The 21,987-nt window shown below is 40.4% G+C and overlaps 1 protein-coding gene across 1 annotated transcript in view; it reads right to left on the minus strand.

Annotated features, from left to right (window-relative positions):
* Positions 1–13,479, minus strand: part of LOC119413694 (syntaxin-binding protein 1) — a 104,963-nt gene extending 91,484 nt beyond the window's left edge. The window contains exons 1-3 of the mRNA XM_037680748.1: positions 13,406–13,479; positions 5,376–5,425; positions 5,219–5,300 (exon numbers count right to left, since the gene is read on the minus strand). Coding sequence (XP_037536676.1) covers positions 5,219–5,300; positions 5,376–5,425; positions 13,406–13,442 — 169 coding nt within the window. The 5' untranslated portion in view covers positions 13,443–13,479. The remainder of the gene's footprint in view (positions 1–5,218; positions 5,301–5,375; positions 5,426–13,405) is intronic.
* Positions 13,480–21,987: the final 8,508 nt, after the last annotated feature.

Here is a 21,987-nt window from a genome sequence, read left to right on the forward strand (position 1 = left end):
TTTTAATTATTGGAGATTTTAATATTCACATGTGTTGCACTGGAAAGCCGCTGGTGAAGGATTTTAGATGTAGTGGATGCTTTTGGTCTCACTCAGTCAGTGAAGGGCCCAACCCATGAACATATGCACACCCTGGACTTTGTTTTATCTTATGGTTTATCTATTTGTAACTTGGAAATTGGTGATGCATTGTTTTCAGACCACATGCCTGTTTTATTTGATTTTATTCCTGTTTCTAAACCTGTTAAGCTCCTGCTCGACGCTGCCGTGTTTTTAACTCGTCCTCTGCTGCCCATTTCTCCACTGTCTTTAATCGTTTAGATTCACCGCTCTCTGTGTCTCTCAGCACTGAGGAGCTTTCCTTATATTTTGATTCTTTATGCCATTCTGTTTTGAATGATGTGGCCCCGATTAAAACCAGGCAATCAAAGCCAAGATCGGACTCATGGTTGAGTGACCATACTCGTGCCATTAGACAGGAATGCAGGAGAAATTAACGCAAGTGGAGAAAGGACAAACTCCAAGTCTCTTTTGATATACTGAGAGATAGTTGGCGTCGCTATCAACAAGCTGTGAAAACAGCCAGAGTAAAATATTTCTCTGACATTATTGTTGCTAACTCTCACAACCGCCATGTTCTTTATAATACAATCAACACTGTCCTCAGTGCACATGAACCGGTCCCTCTTGAAGCATCCGAAGAACTTTGTGATAAGTTTCTTCATTTTTTCTTGGACAAGGTTATTAACACTAGGGCTTGTATCTCTTTTCCATCCCATGACCCTTCCATCCTGGTCCCCTAACCTGCTGTTTTTGATCATTTGGAGCCTATTTCCCTCTTTTATCTAGAGAAACTGGTCACCAGTATGAAATCATCGGGTTCCCCCCTTGATGTTTTTTCTCCATGTTTTCTTAAGGAGGTATTTTCTACTGTTGGCTCCTTTATCCTAAATGTGATCAACAGCAGTTTGATGTTTACTGTGGTACCAAGCAGTTGTAGGCATGCTGTGGTGCAGTCATTGTTGAAAAAACCTGGCCTTGATCCATCCTCTTTGTCGAACTTTAGGTCAATCTCAAAGTTACCCTTTATATCCAAAATTTTGGAAAAAGTTGTTTACACCCAGCTTGAAGGCCTTTTTGGATGAATTTAAAATTGTGTATGTCTTCCAGTCTGGTTTCAAAATGTACCACAGTACTGAATCTGCTCTTTTAAGGGTTTTTAATGACATATTTTTAGCACTGGATTCTGAAAACTGTGTTTTACTTGTGCTTTTAGATTTAACAGCTGCTTTCGACACAGTCGACCATGACATTCTCATCTACTGGAGCAGTGGGTGGGCATCACTGGCTCAGCTCTGCAGTGGTTTAGGTCCTATATTTCTGACAGAAGTTTCAGTGTGATGATGGATAATTTTACCTCTGCTTCTGCTGCCCTCCCCTCGGGGGTACCCCAGGGCTCTATTCTTGGTCCTCTCCTGTTTTCACTTTATCTTCTGCCACTGGGTTCTATTTTCAGAAATCGATGTGCAATTTCATTTATATGCAGATGACTGTCAAGTCTACTTCCCTTTGAAACACAATGGCTCCACTCAGTCTCTCCTAGACTGTCTTGATGACATTAGAGAATGGATGGCACTTAATTTCCTCCATTTTAACGAAAACAAAGACTGAGGTTATGGTCTTTAAATCCTGTGGTCCTAGCAGTTTCCCCACTTTAGATTTTTCTTCTTTGGCCCCATATGAAAAATACACTGTGACAAATTTAGGAGTGAAAATGGACCCCTGCCTGACACTTGACTGCCATGTCAACAAAGTGGTTAGGTCGTCTTTCTTTCAGCTGAGGCGCCTGTCAAAAATCAAGCCCCTCCTTTCTAGGCACCACTTAGAGACAGTAATCCACACTTTTATTACTTCATGCCTGGATTATTGTAACTCTCACTTGATAGGAGTTAGCCATGCCTCACTCTCACGGTTACAGCTGGTACAAAATGCTGCTGCATGATTTTTGACTGGTACAGGCAGGCTTGAGCACATCACTCCAGTTCTGATGTTCCTTCACTGGCTTCCTGTTCAGTTTCAAATCCATTTTAAAGTTCTGTTTGTTTTTAAGTCTTTGAATGGTCTTAGTCCCTCTTATTTGTCTGAACTGCTTCACCTTTGCATGCCATCACATGCTCTTAGATCCTCTGACCAGATGCTTTTAGCAGTTCCGAAAAACTTTTATAAATCCATAAGAGACAGAGCATTTTCAGCTCTGGCTCTTAAATTGTGGGATGAGCTGCCGCTGGAGGTCAGGCAGGCCCCATCAATCTCTGTTTTTAAAACTTGTTTAAAAACACCTTTTTTTCATTGTCTTTTAACCTAGTGAGCTAGCATCTGTGTCTTAATGTATTTGTTTACTTGTGATGTTCTGATTATTTTTTATATATATATTTAGTTGTTTTTATTGTTTTATTGTATTTTGTTTGTTTTTATTTTTGTACAGCACTTCAGACAGCTGCTATGTTGTATTTTACGTGCTTTAGAAATAAATTGGTATGGTATATACACATACAAACTGGATTCCAAAAAAGTTGGGACACTAAACAAATTGTGAATAAAAACTGAATGCGATGATGTGGAGGTGCCAGCATCTAATATTTTATTCTGAATAGAACTCAAATCACAGATCAAAAGTTTAAACTGAGATAATGCATCATTTTAAGGGAAAAATCTGTTGTTTCCTAATTTCAAGGTGTCAACAAATCCCCAAAAAGTTGGGACAAGTCCATTTTTACCACTGTGTGGCATTCCCCTTCTTCTTACAACACTCAACAGACGTTTGGGGACAGAGGAGACCAGTTTCTCAAGTTTAGAAATAGGAATGCTCTCCCATTCATGTCTAATACAGGCCTTTAACTGTTCAATCGTCTTGGGCCTTCTTTGTCGTACCTTCCTCTTTATGATGCGCCAAATCTTCTCTATAGGTGAAAGATCTGGACTGCAGTCTGGCCATTTCAGTACCCGGATCCTTCTCCTACGTAGCCATGATGTTGTGATTGCTGCAGAATGTGGTCTGGCATTATCGTGTTGAAAAATGCAGGGTCTTCCCTGAAAGAGATGACGTCTAGATGGGAGCATATGTTGTTGTAGAACCTGAACATAGTTCTCTGCATTAATGGTCCCTTTCCAGACATGCAAGCTGCCCATGCCACAAGCGCTCATGCAACCCCATACCATCAGTGATGCAGGCTTCTGAATGGAGCGTTGATAACAACTTGGGCTATCCTTGTCCTCTCTGGTCCGGATGACATGGCGTCCCAGTGTTCCATAAAGAACTTCAAATCGTGACTCATCTGACCACAGAACAGTCTTCCATTTTGCCACACTCCATTTTAAATGACCCCTGGCCCAGTGCAAACGTCTGAACTTGTGGAGCTTGCTTAGAAATGGCTTCCTCTTTGCACTGTAGAGTTTCAGCTAGCAACGGTGGATGGCACGGTGGATTGTGTTCACTGACAATGCTTTCTGGAAGTATTCCTGAGCCCATTCTGTTATTTCCTTGTCGGTGAAATTCCTGTTTGAGGTGCAGTGACGTTTACCCGCCCGGAGATCACGAGCATCCGGTAGAGTTTTACGGCCTTGACCCTTAAGCACAGTGATTATTCCAGATTCACTGAATCTTTTCATGATGTTATGCACGGTTGATGATGATAACTTAAAAGTATTTGCTATTTTACGCTGGGTAACACCATTCTGGTATTGTTGCACTATCTTTTTGCACAACAATAGTGGAATTGGTGATCCTCTTACCATCTTGGCTTCTGAGAGACACTGACACTCTGAGAAGCTCTTTTTACACCCAATCATGTTGTCAATTGACCTAATTAGTGTTAATTGGTCTTCCAGCTGTTCGTTATATGCTCAATTTCCTTTTTCCAGCCACTTATTGCTACTTGTCCCAACTTTTTGGGGATTTGTTGACACTGTGAAATTTTGAATCAACATATTTTTCCATTAAAATGTTACATTTACTCAGATTAAACTTTTGATCTGTCATCTATGTTATATTACGAATAAAATATTGACATTTGCCATCGCCACATCATTGCATTCAGTTTTTATTCACAATTTGTTTCGTGAACCAACTTTTTTGAATCCGGTTTGGGTATGTGTATATATATGTGTGTGTATATATATATATATATATATATATATATATATATATATATATATATATATATATAGCTGTTGTAAACTCTTTCCACACTCTTGCAATATTCGAAACAATGTTTCTAAATTCTTCACGCTCTAAATGAGCACAGAATATCATGATCTCAGCTCTCTGCCTCCAGCTGCACTCTGCCAACGCTCTCAGCCACACCCACTTTGCAGCAGATGCAAAATAATGTAAAATAAATTATTTTAAATAAAAATCCCATGCCGATCATGCAGCACATCAATCAATCAGCCAATTGTGTGTCATGTCCAATCTTATTTTGAAAAACCGCGGTGGAGCGAGTCCGCGAATAACAAACCACAAAGTATTGACGGACTACTGTAATATCTTGTCTCTGAAGCAGAGGTGTTGCTCAACACAAAGCCACAGTGAGACAGAGGCTGCCCTGTCCTCCGCCTGTCTAAAATCATTTATTTCCTTTAATATCTTTTCCTTTCTACTTAGCAGGGCAGCTGGTGTCCATGTCCAGCAGTCACTGTGTGAGAAGCAAGGGACACCCTTAAGACAGGCGGGGGACATCTTGGACAGGTCTCCAGTCCAACACAGGACACCTGGACAGGTCTCCAATCCAACAAAGGGACACCTGGAAAGGTCTCCAGCCCATCACTGGGACACACTGAGACAAACAAGACAAACAACTATTCACTCTCTCATTTAGGGACATTTTAGAGTTACCATTGAACCTAGCACGAAGGATTCTGATCTGTGGGAGGACAGTGGGGTACCTGGAGAATGTGCACAGAAAGACAGGGAGTTGAAGCTGAAACTTGTGTTCATGAGGCAGCAGCTCCAGCAGCTAAACAAGTGTTGTGACCTCCGGCGGAGTTTCAATGAATGTTAAGACATAAAAATGACCTGTTTGTATCTGAAAGTGCCAGCTGCTGGGGTAAAGGTTAATCAAACTAGTATTACTAGTTGAAGAATCACACTCCAGTCCGTGTTTTGCTTCCATCAAAGAGGACGGGTGATGTTAGAGATGTTCATTGAATTGTTACATACTGGTGATTCCCTCTGACATGATGTCGGTCATCCTGCAGCAGGAGGAAACCATCCTCATGCTCAGTTTGTCCACCACCAGCACCTGCAGCAGGGCAACATGTCAACATGTCATGTAAGGTTTGACCAAACAAGATTAACCACAAACACAAGTCTTTACCTTCCACTGTCCCTTTTCTCTTGCTTTCTTGATGACGTTGTTCATGATCCCTGTGGAGTTCAGGGTAAGGATGATTAAAACAGCATCAAAGGTTAAAAAAACAGCATCAAAGATTATCAAACAGTTTGGGTGTTAAAAAACAACATTGGAGGCAAAAAAAAACCATCACTGAAAGTTAGAAAAAGCAGCATCAAAGTTAAAAACCAGCATTGTAAGAAGAGTCTGTATGTTCTGTGTTTCCTGCACCTGTGTTTTTTCTCATCTTCATACACAGCTGACTCTCATTCTAATCACCCCAGCAGCTCCTCTCTCTGTCTAGTTATTGTTAGTATATATTCTACTTATTTTCACGCCCTTGTCATCTAGGCGTTGTCCTTACCACAGTGTCATGATCTGTCTCTGCTCCACCTGTCATCTACTCCTGAAGTAAGTAAGTTTTGCTGCCCCGTCAGCACTTTGTTTTTGTTCCATAAATTATTATTACTTTTACTACGGAGTCGTCCTGCTTTCTTGCACGTGGGTTCAACAACCAAACAGCAGCATCATGTCACATTGAAGGTTAAAAAAAAAAACAGCATCAAAGGTTCAAAAACTGCATCACAGGTTCAAAAACAGCAGTTAAAAAATGACATTGAAGGTTAAAAAACAACATAGAAGGTTAAAAACGGCATTGAAGGTTAAAAAATGGCAATAAAAGATTAAAAACAGCATCTAAATATTAAAAAAACAGCATCGAAGGTTAATAAATGGCATTTAAGGGCATCAAAGGTCAATAAATGTCATTGAAGGTTAAAAACGGCATTAACTGTAAAAAACAGCATCTAAGGTTAATTTAAAATAAACGGCATCAAGTTTAATAAACGGCATCGAAGGTTAAAAAAAATGGCATTGAAGGGCATCAAAGGACAATACACAGCATTGAAGGTTAAAAACAGCATTGAAGGTTAAAAAACTGCATCGAAGTAAAAATAACGGCATCGAAGGAGAAAAAACTGAATCGAATGTTTTAAAAAAACAGCATCGAAAATTAAACGGAATGTAAACGGAATCGAAGGTTAACAAAAACGGCATTGAAGGTGAATAAATGGCAATGAAGGTTGATAAACGGTATCAAAGTTTAATAACCAGCATCTTAGTTTAATAAACGGCATCAAAGGCTAACAAATGGCATCGAAGTTTAAAAAACGGCATCCAAGGTAAAAAAAAAAAAAAAAAAAAACGGCATCAAAGGTCAAAAAATGGCATAGAAGGTTTCAAACAACACCAAATGTAAAATAATAAAAAAAAAACAATTGAAGGTTAAGGTCTAAGACCTGCAGTCTGCAGAGCTGACAGCTGGAAGTATGTTTCATCCAGCTCTACTTTGAAAAACCTACAAATACAGCAGAAATCATTTAGTAAATGAAAATGGAAGAAATACATATCGCCCGCTGCCTTTGATGCCACCGTTTTTCTTATGTTGACAAATAACAGAGGCAGACACATAGGCGTCGCAACCATTATATATGAAGGGGACAAGTCCCCCCCACATAAAAAAAAACGTTCATTTGGACTCCCCCACTTTTACTATGAAACATGCTGGTGAAGATTCTCAGTCATCCAGGACATGATGAATTCAAAAAGCGTTCAATACAAAAACAACTGGACTTTATTTGTAACAGAAGACGTTTCGCTCCTCATCCGAGGAGCTTTCTCAATTCAAAGAGCAGAGAGTGAGAGATACAGGTTATAAGGCTGAGTGAGATAAGACACACACACACATAAGACACACACACACACACACATATATGTAGATTGGCAGTTCACACCTAAAACCTAAAACAGTAGGTCTTTGTTCCTCTAATTCACAGACGAGGCCCCCTCTGTTCCCATCAGTCCCATCTGTTCCCTAAGGACAAGACACCCATACACAAACAGAGTGGTGTAGTGTATGCGGTCCAGTGCAGCGAGGACTGTCCAGACCTCTACATTGGAGAAACTAAACAGCCTCTTCACAGACGTATGACTCAACACAGGAGAGCCAGCTCCACAGGACAAGACTCAGCTGTTCACCTCCATCTCACAGATAAGGGACACTCTTTTGAGGACCAAAATGTGCACATTTTGGACCGAGAACACAGATGGTTTGAGAGGGGGGTGAAGGAAGCAATTTATGTAAAAAGAGAAAAACCATCTCTTAACAGAGGAGGAGGCCTCAGATTCCCACTTTCAAAAACATATAATGCAACTTTAAAACAGATTCCCAGCCGGTTTTCACACCTGATGGGAACAGAGGGGGCCTCGTCTGTGAATTAGAGGAACAAAGACCTACTGTTTTAGGTTTTAGGTGTGAACTGCCAATCTATATATATGTGTGTGTGTGTGTGTCTTATGTGTGTGTGTGTGTCTTATCTCACTCAGCCTTATAACCTGTATCTCTCACTCTCTGCTCTTTGAATTGAGAAAGCTCCTCGGATGAGGAGCGAAACGTCTTCTGTTACAAATAAAGTCCAGTTGTTTTTGTATTGAACGCTTTTTGAATTTACTATGAAACATTAGTTCAGGCGGCGCAGTTTCTGTTTCTTCGTGAATGAATCCATTCCACTTGATTAATAGGAGAATACGCAATCTAATAAAACTCCACTCCAGGCTTTCCTGGTTACCTCCAGGTTACCTCCACCTCTACACACAGAGCAGAAACTGTGCAGGCAGCCGCTGCTGAGTCTCCTGCTTCGGTAGAAAATGCGCACAGGTGCAGGAGATGGAGACACCTCTGTGTTGCTCACTCGCAGTTTAGCGAGCTTAGTGGGGGCAGTTTTTGACTAGGGGGTTGATCATCAACATATATTCATGTTAGGAGGATGCTTGAGTGCAGCGCTACGTCTGTAGCATGTTCTCTTAGCAGTAACTGTGACGCTGTAAGATGCTGTAGGTGTAAGAGACGCTGTGTGTTCAGGTGCATTAAAGTTGAAATGTCTTTAAAACCCCACACCTTATTGCTCAAGCTTTGTGAGAAACATCATTTAGATGAGTAGTGTTAAACACAAGTAAAAATGTCTAGTGGTGATGTTTTTTATTTCTGTATAAACACAAATAGTGCAGATCTGACGCTCTGTATTAAAGTGTACTAAAGTTAAAATGTCTCTAAAACCCACAGCTGAATTTACACAAACTTGGTGAGAAATATGCTTTAAATGTGTGGAATTAAAGGAAATCTAGGTGAAATGTTGCTTTTTTTTTGTACATTAGTGTACATTTCTTTTGTGCACACGCACGCACACTCACCTACACACATCGTTGTGTCCCCCCCACATTACGGCTGCTTCTGACGCCCTTGGGCAGACATTTTGGTCAAACTTTAAAAAAAAAAAGCAGTATGAAAGATTTCATGTCATATCTGATATGATGTGTGAGCAGGGAGAAGAGCCAAACGTCTGTAACTGAGGTGTGAATGTTTTGCTGACAGACAGCAGTCAGTCTCGCCTGTCCACACTGAGAGACAAAGACAAAAACCAAGGGACGTCCTGACTGCAGCCTTTAATCTGCTCCCAATCCTCTTACCGCCTCCAACACTCTGAGGCTATTTCTCTGTCAGAAAACATGACCTCACATGTAAACAGACTGATAAGCCCCGCCTCCAAAATCAGTCATGACAACAAATGTTGGGACTGCAGGGGCTTCTCCTGGGCTGTCCTCTGAGGCACTGAATGTCTGGCCAGAATAAGATTATACAATACTTCTTTTGGTCACAAACGTGCAGGTTTAAATCCATTACTACCTCATGAATGGCCAAATTTTCTATCACAGCAGAGTTTCCTACTCGACTCGTCTTATGATGAGGAACGATGGAGAACAGGGAACAACTATCTGACACAGAGCAAGAAGAAGAGCTGAAGTCCTAAGAACAGACAACACCACAGCTGAGACCACAAGCAGCTTCTGAACAACAACTGAGAGCCTGCTGCACCGGAGCGTCACACACCTTCATCGTGTTGCTGCCTGAATCTCTACTACCCTAACCCACCAACCCAACACACAGGAATACTACATATTCTACAGTGTATGTTAGCAAAATATCTTATAAACCACTAGGTGAGTTTGAATTAAACACTCAGACAGTAATCATCATATGAACATCTGCCACTAATTAACTTTTGGAATCAAGATGGACACCACAGCTAAGTGACCCCAGCTAACACCATAATGACTGTAGCTCTGAGCTGACAGAGGAAAGAGATCATCCACAGGTAACTTCCTGTCATCCACAGGTAGCTTCTTGTCATCCACAGGTAGCCTCCTGTCATCCACATGTAACTTCCTGTCATCCACAGGTAGCTTCCTGTCATCCACAGGTAGCTTCCTGTCATCCACAGGTAGCTTCTTGTCATCCACAGGTAGCTTCCTGTCATCCACAGGTAGCTTCTTGTCATCCACAGGTAGCTTCTTGTCATCCACAGGTAGCTTCCCGTCATCCACAGGTAGCTTCCTGTCATCCACATGTAACTTCCTGTCATCCACAGGTGTGTTCTTTTACACAAGTCCATCTTAAAATCTTCATGTGTGATGGATTCTTTTTGCAAACTGTCAAATCATATTTTATTTTGATTCAGTCTTGATTACTTTGACATCATTCTTTAAGTAAAACCTGTTCTTGCTAAGATCAGGTCTAAACAATAAGTGGCTGTTGGGCCAGACATGTCCCTTTCTAACATTTCTTTGACACCTATAAAGCCAAACATCTGCTTACACCTTCGTAATTAAAGCTTCTTCTGCTAGTACTGCAGGGGCTATGGTTCATCTATCATCCATCATCCCTCCATCATCCATCCATCCATTATCCATCCATCTATCATCCATCATCCCTCCATCGTCCATTCATCATCCATCTATCATTCATCATCCATCCAAGTTCCTGGCAAAAACCAATGCAGACATGTTCTTGTTTTTAATTTTCTAAATCGCCTTATAATCTAGCTGTTTTTTTGCTACTATTCCTCTTGATTGTCCTTTTGGTTTCTATTTTGTTTTGATTGTTTTGATTTGTAAAAAAACAAACAAAAAAATTTAAATTTGTATGCCTATGCCTATTTTATGATTGTCTATTGTTGTTGTTGTTATCCACTGTTGTCATCACTCTTTGTTAAAATTAATTTCTCTCTTGTAAATGAGTCCCCGAGGCTCAGTGTGATTAACCTGTATAAATAAAAATTGAATGAATGAAAATCCATCCATCCATCCATTATCTTTACCCGCTTACTCCATTTTGGGTCACGGGGGTCGCCAGTGCCCATGTCCAGCAATCACTGTGCGAGGGGCGGGGTACACCCTGGACGGGTCGCAAGTCCATCACAGGGACACATAGAGACAAATGAGACAAACAACCATTCTCTCACTCACGCCTAGGGCCAATTTAGAGTTATCAATCAGTCTAACATGCATGTTTTTGGTCTGTGGGAGGAAACTGGAGTAGATGAAGAAAAGCCACGCATGCACGGAGAGAACATGCAAACTCCACCCAGAAGGCCCCTAGACCGGGGTTTGAACCAAGGACCTTCTCTCTGAGAGTCAGCAGCTCTACCCACTGATCCACCGTGTTGCCTAAGTCAGAATCATGGAAAATAAATTGAAGTATTTTGTTCTTCTTGTTGCCAACATGACATTGTTTTGTCATTGCATGTTTCTGTCAAAATGATTTGATGACTTCTAGATCATTTATTTATTTCCACATGTCAAAGACTGAGTTAGAAACATCAAAGTCCATGCTCAATAATCCTGGTAAAAAAATCCAGCAATGTTCAGTCAGGTCATCTGGATGGTTTGCTTTTTTGATGAGATGTTTTGTCCTTCATTCAAAGGACTTCTTCAGTCTGAGGAGCCACAACAAACTCAGTCCCACAAGAAGCACACTCCCATAGTAGAAAAAAATAGTTTGCTAGTGATAAGATGGTTTCTGGGGCCCACCATCTCCCCCATCAACTCCTCTGAGGCAGCCATGCCAAAGTGGTTCAAATATCCCCCCCCAAAAAAAAAAAAGCATCCAGATGACCTGACTGAGCATTGTTGGTACAGTATACCTGGATTATTGAGCATGGACTTGGGTGTTTTGAACCATTTTGGCATGACGAAACGTCTCAACAAAAAAAGAACCCATCCAGATGACCTGACTGAACATTGTTGGGCTGAACAACAAAGTCCATGCTCAATAATCCAGGTATAAAATCCAACATTTTTCAGTCAGGTCATCTGGACAGTTTTTTTTTTTTTTTGTGCTGAAACGTTTTGCCTTTGATCTGGAAGGCTTCATCAGTCAAGGAAACTCCCAAAAACCTGATTCTTCCCCCAACAGCTTACTCCAAAGTGGAACAAACCAGTTCTGTTTGTTCCACTTTGAAGTAAGCTGTTGGGGGAAGAATCAGTTTTGTTGTGTGTTTCCTTGACTGATGAAGCCTTCTGGATCGAAGGCAAAGCAAAGCAGACACAAGGAATATTAGGGGCCAATAATATTTGCATGTGGACCTCAGATTGTTTACCATCATTACATAGTTGAGTCTCGTCACAATAAAAGCACTGAGGTTGGACCTGTTCATGCTGTCTGTGTCTCTGCTGAATTAAAACACATGGAACATCTCCTGGCAGCACGGTGGCGCAACTGGTAGAGCTGCTGCCTCTCAGTGAGCAGGTCCCTGGTTCAAATCCCGGTCCGGGGGCCTTTCTGGGTGGAGTTTGCATGTTCTCTCCGTGCATGCGTGGGTTTTCTCCGGGTACTCCGGTTTCCTCCCACAGACCAAAAACATGCATGTTAGGCTGATTGGTAACTCTAAATTGTCCCTAGGTGTGAGTGAGAGAGTGAATGGTTGTTTGTCTCGTTTGTCTCTATGTGGCCCTGTGATGGACTTGCGACCCGTCCAGGGTGTACCCCGCCCCTCGCACAGTGATTGCTGGACATGGGCACCGGCAACCCCCGTGACCCAAAATGGAATAAACGGGTAAAGAAAATGGATGGATGGATGGATGGATGGATGGATGGAACATCTCCTGTGTGACCAGCTGCACCAAAACACCGAGAATGTTCTGACCTGTGTGTTTCTGACTGACGTTAAAAGACTCCGAAATGGCTCCATCTCGGTCAAATTGACAGATTTGGACCTAAACTGCAGAGATGACCAACAGCAGAGCCTGTTTGGAGCTGGAGGCTGCACAGCATCACTTTATTTACAAAGTTTGATCCAAAGAGCTATAACTCATTCCATAGAAAACCACAACTGACTTCACAAATGTCTTCATTCTTAAAAGAAACAACAACAAAAAAATCACAAAAAAAATTAAATCATGTCGTCTGAACAGATTATTTTTTGCATGTGTAAATCCATTTTCTGGGATTTCCACAGCAGGCTGGTTTGAAACATCAATAAGGTGCTATTTATAAGACAGATGTTGTTGGCAGGCCTCAGACTGATGAAGTCTTTCAGATGAAAGACAAAACATTTGTTCCTAGAAGAAACTGTCCAGATCACATGATTTAACCTTTGTTTGTGGTTTATCTACCTGGACGACTGAGTTTATATACCTTCTTTAAAAGAAAAGCTTCTCGATCAAGAACTTTTTGTTACATTTGTTTTGTTACTGAGGATTATAAATATACATTCTCCTATAATTCCTGTTGTTCTTTAACCGCCTGCAAGTTAAATATGAAGGTTTTTTTTTATTGTGTGCTGAAATCAGACCCTCTGCTACTCTGGTCCAATCAGAATGATGTCACAGCTGTTAATCCACAGACACAGATTAGAGAGGCAGGATTTACACAGATCCAGGACTCTGAGCTCCTGTTCATCATAAAAAAGGAAAAACCCAGTCCATTCCAACACCATTCAGCATCACATCTGGCTGAAAATGTTTCAGGCTGCACGCTTCTTTGTGAGTCCACCTCTTTAACACATCAAACTCTGATGATGATGAACATACTTCAGATTACAGTGGATTAAGACAGTTGTTCTCTGGGTGAAAATAATGCATCTTGACCATGATTAAAAGAATGAATCAAAATAACTTACTTTCTCCAACAATAGCCTTCAACCCGAACAGAGGCATGGTGAGGGATGTTCAATCGTCCAGCTCAGAACAGACTGAGCAGCTCCATCTGCTGCTCAGATTACTGGGATTAGAACAGGAACACTTCCGTGTCTCTGAGCTTCAAAATAAGAGCTGCACATTTAAACCACCATTAAACATAGTTCATAAGATGTTTTTTAATTGGTGAAGTTCACTTGATCTCGCCGAGATCAGATGCTTCTCCCTTCCCTCTTTGCTTTGCTTTGCTGCTCTGTCTGTTTGTGAAACTGCCTGTGAGCCTCACTTGCATATCTTCCGAACCATAATTATGGACTTGCATTGATCAGTTGGTCCCTCAACTCAATTTACAACATTTCTTTGAAGAGAAGACAGGCTTTAGGAGAGCTGATTTGCCCTGTTGGCATGTACGCAGCTTGATATCTCATCAACTGGAAAACTTGATGATGTGTCTATCTCTGTTGCCATCTGTGGATTTTAAGGACACATATTTAATTGGATTTTCGATAACTGGTTCCTGCTTTTTGGATTCGGCTGGTTGCTGGTTTTATCTACAATCTGATGTGTGCAGCCCACACATCAGACCAGCCCACCAGGATATCACCAGACTCTCCCACAGCCACGCTGGACCTGATTTAAATTCTCTCGTGACAAATTCCTTAATTTCTCACAATTTCAGTCATAGTGTCAATGGACGAGAAGGAAGAGATTGCTTGCCTTTTAGAAAAAAAAAAAAAACAACAGGGGCAGCTGTGGCTGAGTGGTTAGAGCAGTCGTCCTCCAATGCGAGAGTTGGGGGTTCGAATCCACCAGCGGTCACATGCCGAAGTGTCCCTGGGCAAGACACTGAACCCCTCATAGTCTCTGATGTGTGTCCCATCAGTGTATGAATGTGATCTAAAAGCACTGATTAGTCTCATTAGAATGATTTGTTCAATTAGCTTTGTAGAGATCTAGTAGAGTGCTGTATGAATGGGTGAATGAGGACACAGATTGTAGTGTGAAGTGCTTTGAGTATCTTGAAATTAGATAGAAAGGTGCTATATAAGTACAGTCCATTTACCATTTACCATGCCATTAAACCAGATCAGAGATGAAGGGAATTTAATACATTGGTGTCGCATACAAAACAGTCAGTCCCCGGGCAGTTTATTGTTCGACACAGAGTACAAGTACACGGTCGTAAAAATTTAGCTTTGCATGGATGTGCCCTACAGGTATCCGCTTCAACTCTAATCCGGTACACGCGGACTGACGTATTCCCAAGTATACTGGAATCTTAACAGCTTCAGGGTAGAAGCTGTTCTATACTTAATGCTCCTTAACCTCCTTCCTGAGGGGAGCGGGGCAAAAATTGTGTGTGCTGGGTGAGTGTGGTACTTTTATTTATTAACCTTTATTTAATCAGGCAAATCCCATTGAGATCACAGATCTCTTTTGCAAGGGAGTCCTGGGCCTGAAGGCAGACTAACATGCATGATTTTAATCTGTGGGAGGAAACTAGAGTACTCGAAGAAAACCCACGCAAGCACAAGAAGAACATGTAAACTCCACACAGAAAGATCCCAAGTCCAACCGGGGATTGAACCAAGGACCTTCTTGCTGTGAGGCAACAGTGCTAACCACTGATCCGTCGTGCTGCTGCTGATAATTCTTCATGATGCAGGTGGCTCTATTCCTGCATCTGGAGGTGTAGATGTCTGTGATGGTGGGGAGACTGGCTCCAACAGACTTCTGTGCAGCCTTCACCACTCTCTGCAAAGCTTTTCTTTCTGCACCTGTGCAGCCTCCATGCCACATGTTGATACTGGAGCACAGTATGCTCTCCACTGCACACCTGACGAAGGAGGTGAGGACTGTGCTTCCCAGACCAGCTCGTCTCAATTCAATTCAAATTCAATTCAAAAATACTTTATTAATCCCAGAGGGAAATTAAATGTAACTCATCATCCTGGTTTCATTAGAGTTGTTATAGATACTGATGGCTGTGGGCAGGAAGGAGCTCTTGTAGTGGTCTGTCCTACAACGGATCTGAAGAAGGCTCTGACTGAAGTAGGGCTGCAAATAACGATTATTTCAATAATCGATTCATCGGCCGATTATTTTTTTGATTAATCGATGAATCGAGAAAAAAAAAAGTTTTAATTTCCACCCCTTTATTCCAAAATTGAACATTTGACTGACATAGCAATTCGCACAAAAACAGATAGCTATTTGACTATTCTGTTAGTAAAATATTGAATAAAAAAAATAAAAGTTAGTCAAATAGCTTAAAAAAATATACACAAAAATATATTCAAATGTAGGCTTTATATCTGCAAAATATGTAGCTACTTTGTAAAATGTGTCCTTGAGGGAAGAGTGTAACCTGGATTAAATGTGTGGATTATTGTAACCTGGATTAAAAGTGTGGATCATTGTAGTGAAGCCTTCATCTTCAATCATCGACAGAGGCCTCATGTCACTGACGATCATGTTCAGGACGCTTTCAGTGAAGACAGCTGCTGCTGTGGTGTCCATAACGTTTTTCATCATGAAGGCTGTCATTGTTTGTTGTTTTCTGGAATGAGAGCGTTTATACGTATTATAGCATAATTTACAGCAACTGAAGAAATGCCTTGTTTCACTTACAGTGTTATGTAGTGAACTAGGCCTCCGACATCAATCTGTCTCTGAAGACCTTCAGGGGACAGGAACTGTTATTTCATTGATTTGAATCCAGAAATACAAATTATCTCATCAAGAGACTATTTAATTGTATCCTAAATTAATCAATTGAAAGAACACTCTTCTTTTTACATTATCATTACTATTTTACAATATCTTGATAATCAAAAGTGTGTTTAGTTCATACCAGAGCCCTATAAAGAGAGTTGCGACACTCTTTGAACTCGCCGATTCGCGGTCATGTGGTTCATGCAGCTCCCAATAGTTCCAAACAGTTCATCCCTGTCAGTCAGTTTGAGCGGCTGCTGACGCAACATAACACAAAAATCAACTTTTCTTACTTTACCGGATGTCTTTCAGTAATTACTGAGCAGTAACGAACTGATTATTTCACAGACTATGCATTTTATCAAAGCATTTTTAGAAGCGGCTGATACATTTATCATTAAATTTTAGAAGGAAACGAGACTGCAAACACATATTTTTTTAGAAAAAAAATGTATATGCAATACAATGATCAATATAGACATATCAGTGTTTTATAAGAGTATAAGAGTAACACTTGTTATAAAGCCATTTCTGATGTTCTCTGCATAATAATGCTCCACCTTGTCCTCCATGCAGCAGTTCAGATCTGCTCCAGTTTACCTTAGATCATCTGGATGAATTCTTGATTTCTATAGAAGATATTAATTCAACCTTTATTTAGACAGGTTTGTCCCATTGAGCCACGAGGACTCATTTACAAGAGAGACTGAATATAATTGTTGTATTTGTCGTTTTTTTTTTTTTTATGGCAACCAAGGACCTGGATAACTGAGTTGATTGTGCTTGTAGTCTGACAACTATTGTAAAATTGTAATTCATTGATTAAAATGTTAATTTAAATGAAACTGTTTCTAGTTAAAATCATAACAGATGACAAAATAAGTGTTAACTGTGCAAAAATAAATTACCAAACAATTTATTATAAAATATGTAAAATGTAAAACAAGCTTTAATAAAGTACCTTTACTACTATTTATACTGTTTATTAATGACATCATCTCAATTCAGCAGGAGCACTTTCATCATCATCACAACAACACAAAGTGAGAGCTGTAAATTTAATCTGCACAAACATTTTCAATCAGGGCTCAAAATGTTGAACTGTCAAAGAAATGTACAAGAAAATAAACTAATGTCACTCTACAGGCACATTTAGAGAGAGGACAGTTCACAGAGACACAGTCAGGAGGTGTGAGACTGAAGGAGGTTCAACCATTTGTTCATGGACCAGAACCAGATGAGAAGAACAGCAGAACTTCCACTGCATGTTGATCCATTGACCAGTGATCTGACCAGTGATCACACATGTTGTTCTAAATTAAACTTTGGTATGAACAGTGTTAAATAAGACATGTCATATTTTTTATTGAGCAATAATCTTCATTCTAACAGTGACGTTGTAATTTCAGAGACTGAGGAAGAAACAGAAATGAGGTGAGTGAGATGAGGGAAAGATGAAAATGTGTCCTCAGAGGACGGGGACATGCCAGGATCTGATGATCCAGGATCAACAGGACCAGGAGGATGAATCAACAGGACCAGGAGGACGGATCAACAGGACCAGGAGGATAAATCAAAAGGCAGTCAGGGAACAGAGATGAAAAACCCGAGGGAACAATTAGAACAAAAAAAATACATAAGCAGGACAGAAGAAACTCACAGACAAAAAAATTAACTCAGTCCTGCGAAGAAACTACATAAAAGGGTGCCTGGTCTGTGGCCAGTTTCAGCAATCCAGACCACTCCACAGAGCACCACTGCAAACTAGAGGCATTGCATTCAAACTACACAAGGCATTCAATAACTCCACAGGAGACAAAGATCCCACAAACTCAGACCTCGTGGGGAAAAGGGTCGTCCAAGCAGAAACTAAATAAGTCTAAGCTTAATTAAGTGTTAAGATAACAACTCAGACGTGATAACGTGAGACAATCAGGGTGAGTGACGCATTGAAACATTGTTTTCTAGTTGCTTAATCACTACTTTTGTCGATGTTGAAACGTTGTTTTCTAGTTGCTTAAATCACTACTTTTGGCAATGTTGAGATATTGTTTATTTGTTTTTGGTATTGTTTCTGAACACCCCCAGCAAGAATTAATTTTGTGTGTACTTTAGTTAGAGACTATGAGGACTTTAACTATGCCAACATGCAGTTCATTTGTTAAACTTCAATCTTTGAGGAGTCAATGTACATTAATGCTACATTAAGTACCATAGCCTATATTGGTCTCATGACGCTCAAGCCGAACCTACTCGAACAATCCTATTCGGGGGGAGGGGTAGCTAATCCTTAAGTTGAGTCTCGCCATAGATTCCATAAACATTTAGGGGGAAACCAAAAAAACAAACCTCAAGTCGTTCGTCTAAAGGGACAACAGACAATTGAACCAAACTATATTTTGCTATGTAAATCTAACTTAAACCAAGTTAGGAATGGACAAATAGTTTGGAATGCCCTTCTATAGGTATAAATCCCTATATGATAATTTTTCAGCATGACCCACCCTTTAACTGGTATCTGTAGCTGATCTGAACCATGATAGCTTACACACCAGGTGCATATAGGTTAAGGTCTTATGTAAAATCCCCCTCATAAGCCCACCAAAAACCACATAAATGCATGAACACATAGAACCAGAATGGCATCCACTGGGAACCACCAGCAGCAACCTTCGTTGAAGGGACCTACAACTCCAACGTGGGTCTCCAAACGCCATCCAGTGGTCGCCTCTGCAGTTCAATCGAGGGAACCCCTCTGCATGCTGATCAATCAACACCTCCAATCGTTGTGGATTTATCGTTGTGGATTATATAACTTTTTCCAATGGATTACAGACTTTGTTTCCAAGGGGTTAAAGCGTTGCTGCAATGGAATTACCAACAACATTATGGAATTACCAAAACCGTTGTGGGATTACCTTCTTTGACTTTTGTTTTCCTCTTGCTGGATGACATCAAGATCAAGGACATTCGCAGGTGTAAGTTCATGTTAGAATTCATCCCCATGGACAGGCAATGATTTCCAAAGGGGGGACTGTAGTGAACTAGGCCTCCGATATCAATCTGTCTCTGAAGACCTTCAGGGGACAGGAACTGCTATTTCATTGATTTGAATCCAGACATACTAATTATCTCATCAAGAGGCTATTTAATTGTGTCCTGAATTAATCAATTGAAAGAACACTCTTCTTTTTACATTATCAGTACTATTTTAAGATATCTTGATAATCCAAAGTGTGTTTAGTTCATACCATTTCTAAATGTTGAAGTGAACCACTCATTTAAATCAACTGTGAAACAGTATTAATGATTTTTAAACCTCATTAGACTTTGATCATACAGTTAAATGTCTATTTTCGAAGTAAGTGTGCATTTAGTCTTCTGTCTGAATGAGGAGTAGTGGATGTCAGTCGAAAGTCAGAGACAAGTTATGAGTACGAAGTGCCTTGTTTTTAAAACTCTCAGACAGTAAATAAGAACTGCTGGCACCTGCATCCTCTCATTTCTTAAAAACATTTCTCCGTCTGTACTAACCGTTCTTAAAACATTCCTGCTGTTTCTTGACTTCTAGTGACCCTCTGACATCACTAGAACTACACCCCTGCTGGTTGTTTCAACCAATCAGGAAGTACCACGTAACAGGAAGGGGATACCCTTAAAAAGGCAACACTTCTTGGAACTATTCAGTCTTAGTCTTACAGTCTTGCTGGAACTTTCAGTCGAAGATGAGACTCAACTAAGTAGCGGATGGATTTGACCATGTGCCAAGGGTCTCTCCATTCCAGCGTATTCACAGCCTGCCTCAGCTGTGACTCAACCCGAGCATTAAAAGCTCAACTTCTAAGGAAGCTTATTCGGTTGAACCGAGTACTTCGTCACAAATTCTGATGACCCCAGCTACTCTAACCGGAGACGCTGAAAAGGGAGCGTACCAATGGACTTCTGTTCCAGAGTGGATGCATCCTCTGTTAAGGTAACAAAGTTGCTGCACGTCCTGAAGTGTACCAGAGGGATGAGCTGGATGTCGGAGGAAGGGTGCCATGTTCTGGTTCAACACATAACTTTAATCCTTAAATCTAAACTTCCTCCTTAAATCTATTCCTCCTCTCTTAAACTTCTCTATTCGCCAGTAAATCAAGCTAGATGCCTTCAGAGATGAATCAGTCTCAATCAGTAATGTTCTGTTGTCTTGTTTAGTAAAGCGTGCCAAGTTTATTAATCAGAAACAGATCAGCAAATCAACGTGTACATGTTTTGATGTTAAATTTTGATTCTGTTAAATAAATTACCACATTTATTCTGATGGGTCAAAGATAAAATGGTGTCTCATGTCACTGATTAAACACTCCACTCACAAGTTATCTTGGTCACATGACAGAAATTTAACTCGAAAAAGAAAATAATCCGTTGTAATTAAACAATTAATATTCTTTGTGCTTGAACTAGCTTTAAGAATAATTAATTAGTAGTGAAGCTAATAGCTACATCACTACAGTTGGGTTCAGGCAAAAGTAGCTAAAAGAGCAATTAAACACACAAACACACATATATATAAAATATTTAATTACACACATTTGAGTAGATGTAATAAATTACTTTAATTCCTGTTTAAATGCAATTCATCCTGCCATACCTGTAGTGTCTTCAGCCTTTGCCAACAAATTAAAAGTTGAAGCTTAATCATTAAATTATTATCTTTGTGTTAGATTTATTTATAAATCACATTTAAACACTGCTTGTACCAATTAAATTAAATAAAAAGTAACACACACGTTCTCTATCTGTTAGACAACCATTAATCGGCAAACAAACAAACAAACAGCAGCTTCATCTACCAGAGATACTGACGTTACGTTTTCTCACTTGGAAACAGAACAATGTGAATATTGTAGGTTCACCTGCAACACATGAGATGGGAGTGAGACAAGTTGTATCAGCTACAGCTCGTGACGCCAACATGTTTTTGTTTATCAGCGTGGTTCAACCGTGTCGTGTCGTCAATTTTCAATGCGGCATGCTTCTCATTTTTTTATCTTTGTGAAGAGCTCCCACACTTTGGAGGACTTGGGTCGAACAGTTTTCTCTGCGTCAGTCATTTGTAAAATTTACTTATTTTCCTTTGAAAACAGCCTCTGCTCTGCTTCCGCCTCCCCGCTCGCTCTGTTCAACTCGTGCTGCAGAGTTTTTTTGTTTTACTTTATTCAGTCAGTCAGCATTGACAATGCACTGCCCGTGAACAAAACGGCTCTGCAGCGCCGTGAAAGACTCATAATTGCGCGACACAACAAATTGATAACGACATTCATTGCCAACGCTTTTAATCATCTATTTTTAACGATTTTTAACGATTTTTAACGATTTTTATCAATTTTATCGATTCGTTGTTGCAGCCCTAGACTGAAGACACTCTGTTGAATGACAGTCTGATGAAAAGGGTGCTGATGGTTGTCTATAATGTTCTTCATTTTATGAAGAATCCTTCTTTGTACAGTCATCTCCAAAGGTTCTAGAGGAGTCCCAAGAACTGAGCCAACCTTCTTTATGAACTTGTCGATATTTTTTAAGTCACTTGCTCTGGTGCTGCTACTACCCCAGCAGATGATGTCAGAAGAGATAACGCTCTCTACAACAGAAGATATGCAGCATCTTGCTGCAAACATTGAAGATCTTCAGCTTCCTCAAGAAGTAAAGTCTGCTGTAGATGGCTCCACTGTTGCATTTCCAGTCCAGTCTGTTGTCCAGGTGAACCTCAAGGTATTTATACTTCTCCACCACCTCCACATCTTCTCCCATGATGAAAAAAAAGTGTTGGACCTGTTCCTGTTTCTCCTGAAGTCTGCAATCATCTCCT

This window comes from Nematolebias whitei, chromosome 8 (assembly GCF_014905685.2).
Source record: "Nematolebias whitei isolate Nwh7 chromosome 8, NemWhi1, whole genome shotgun sequence".
Lineage (NCBI taxonomy): Eukaryota > Metazoa > Chordata > Actinopteri > Cyprinodontiformes > Rivulidae > Nematolebias > Nematolebias whitei.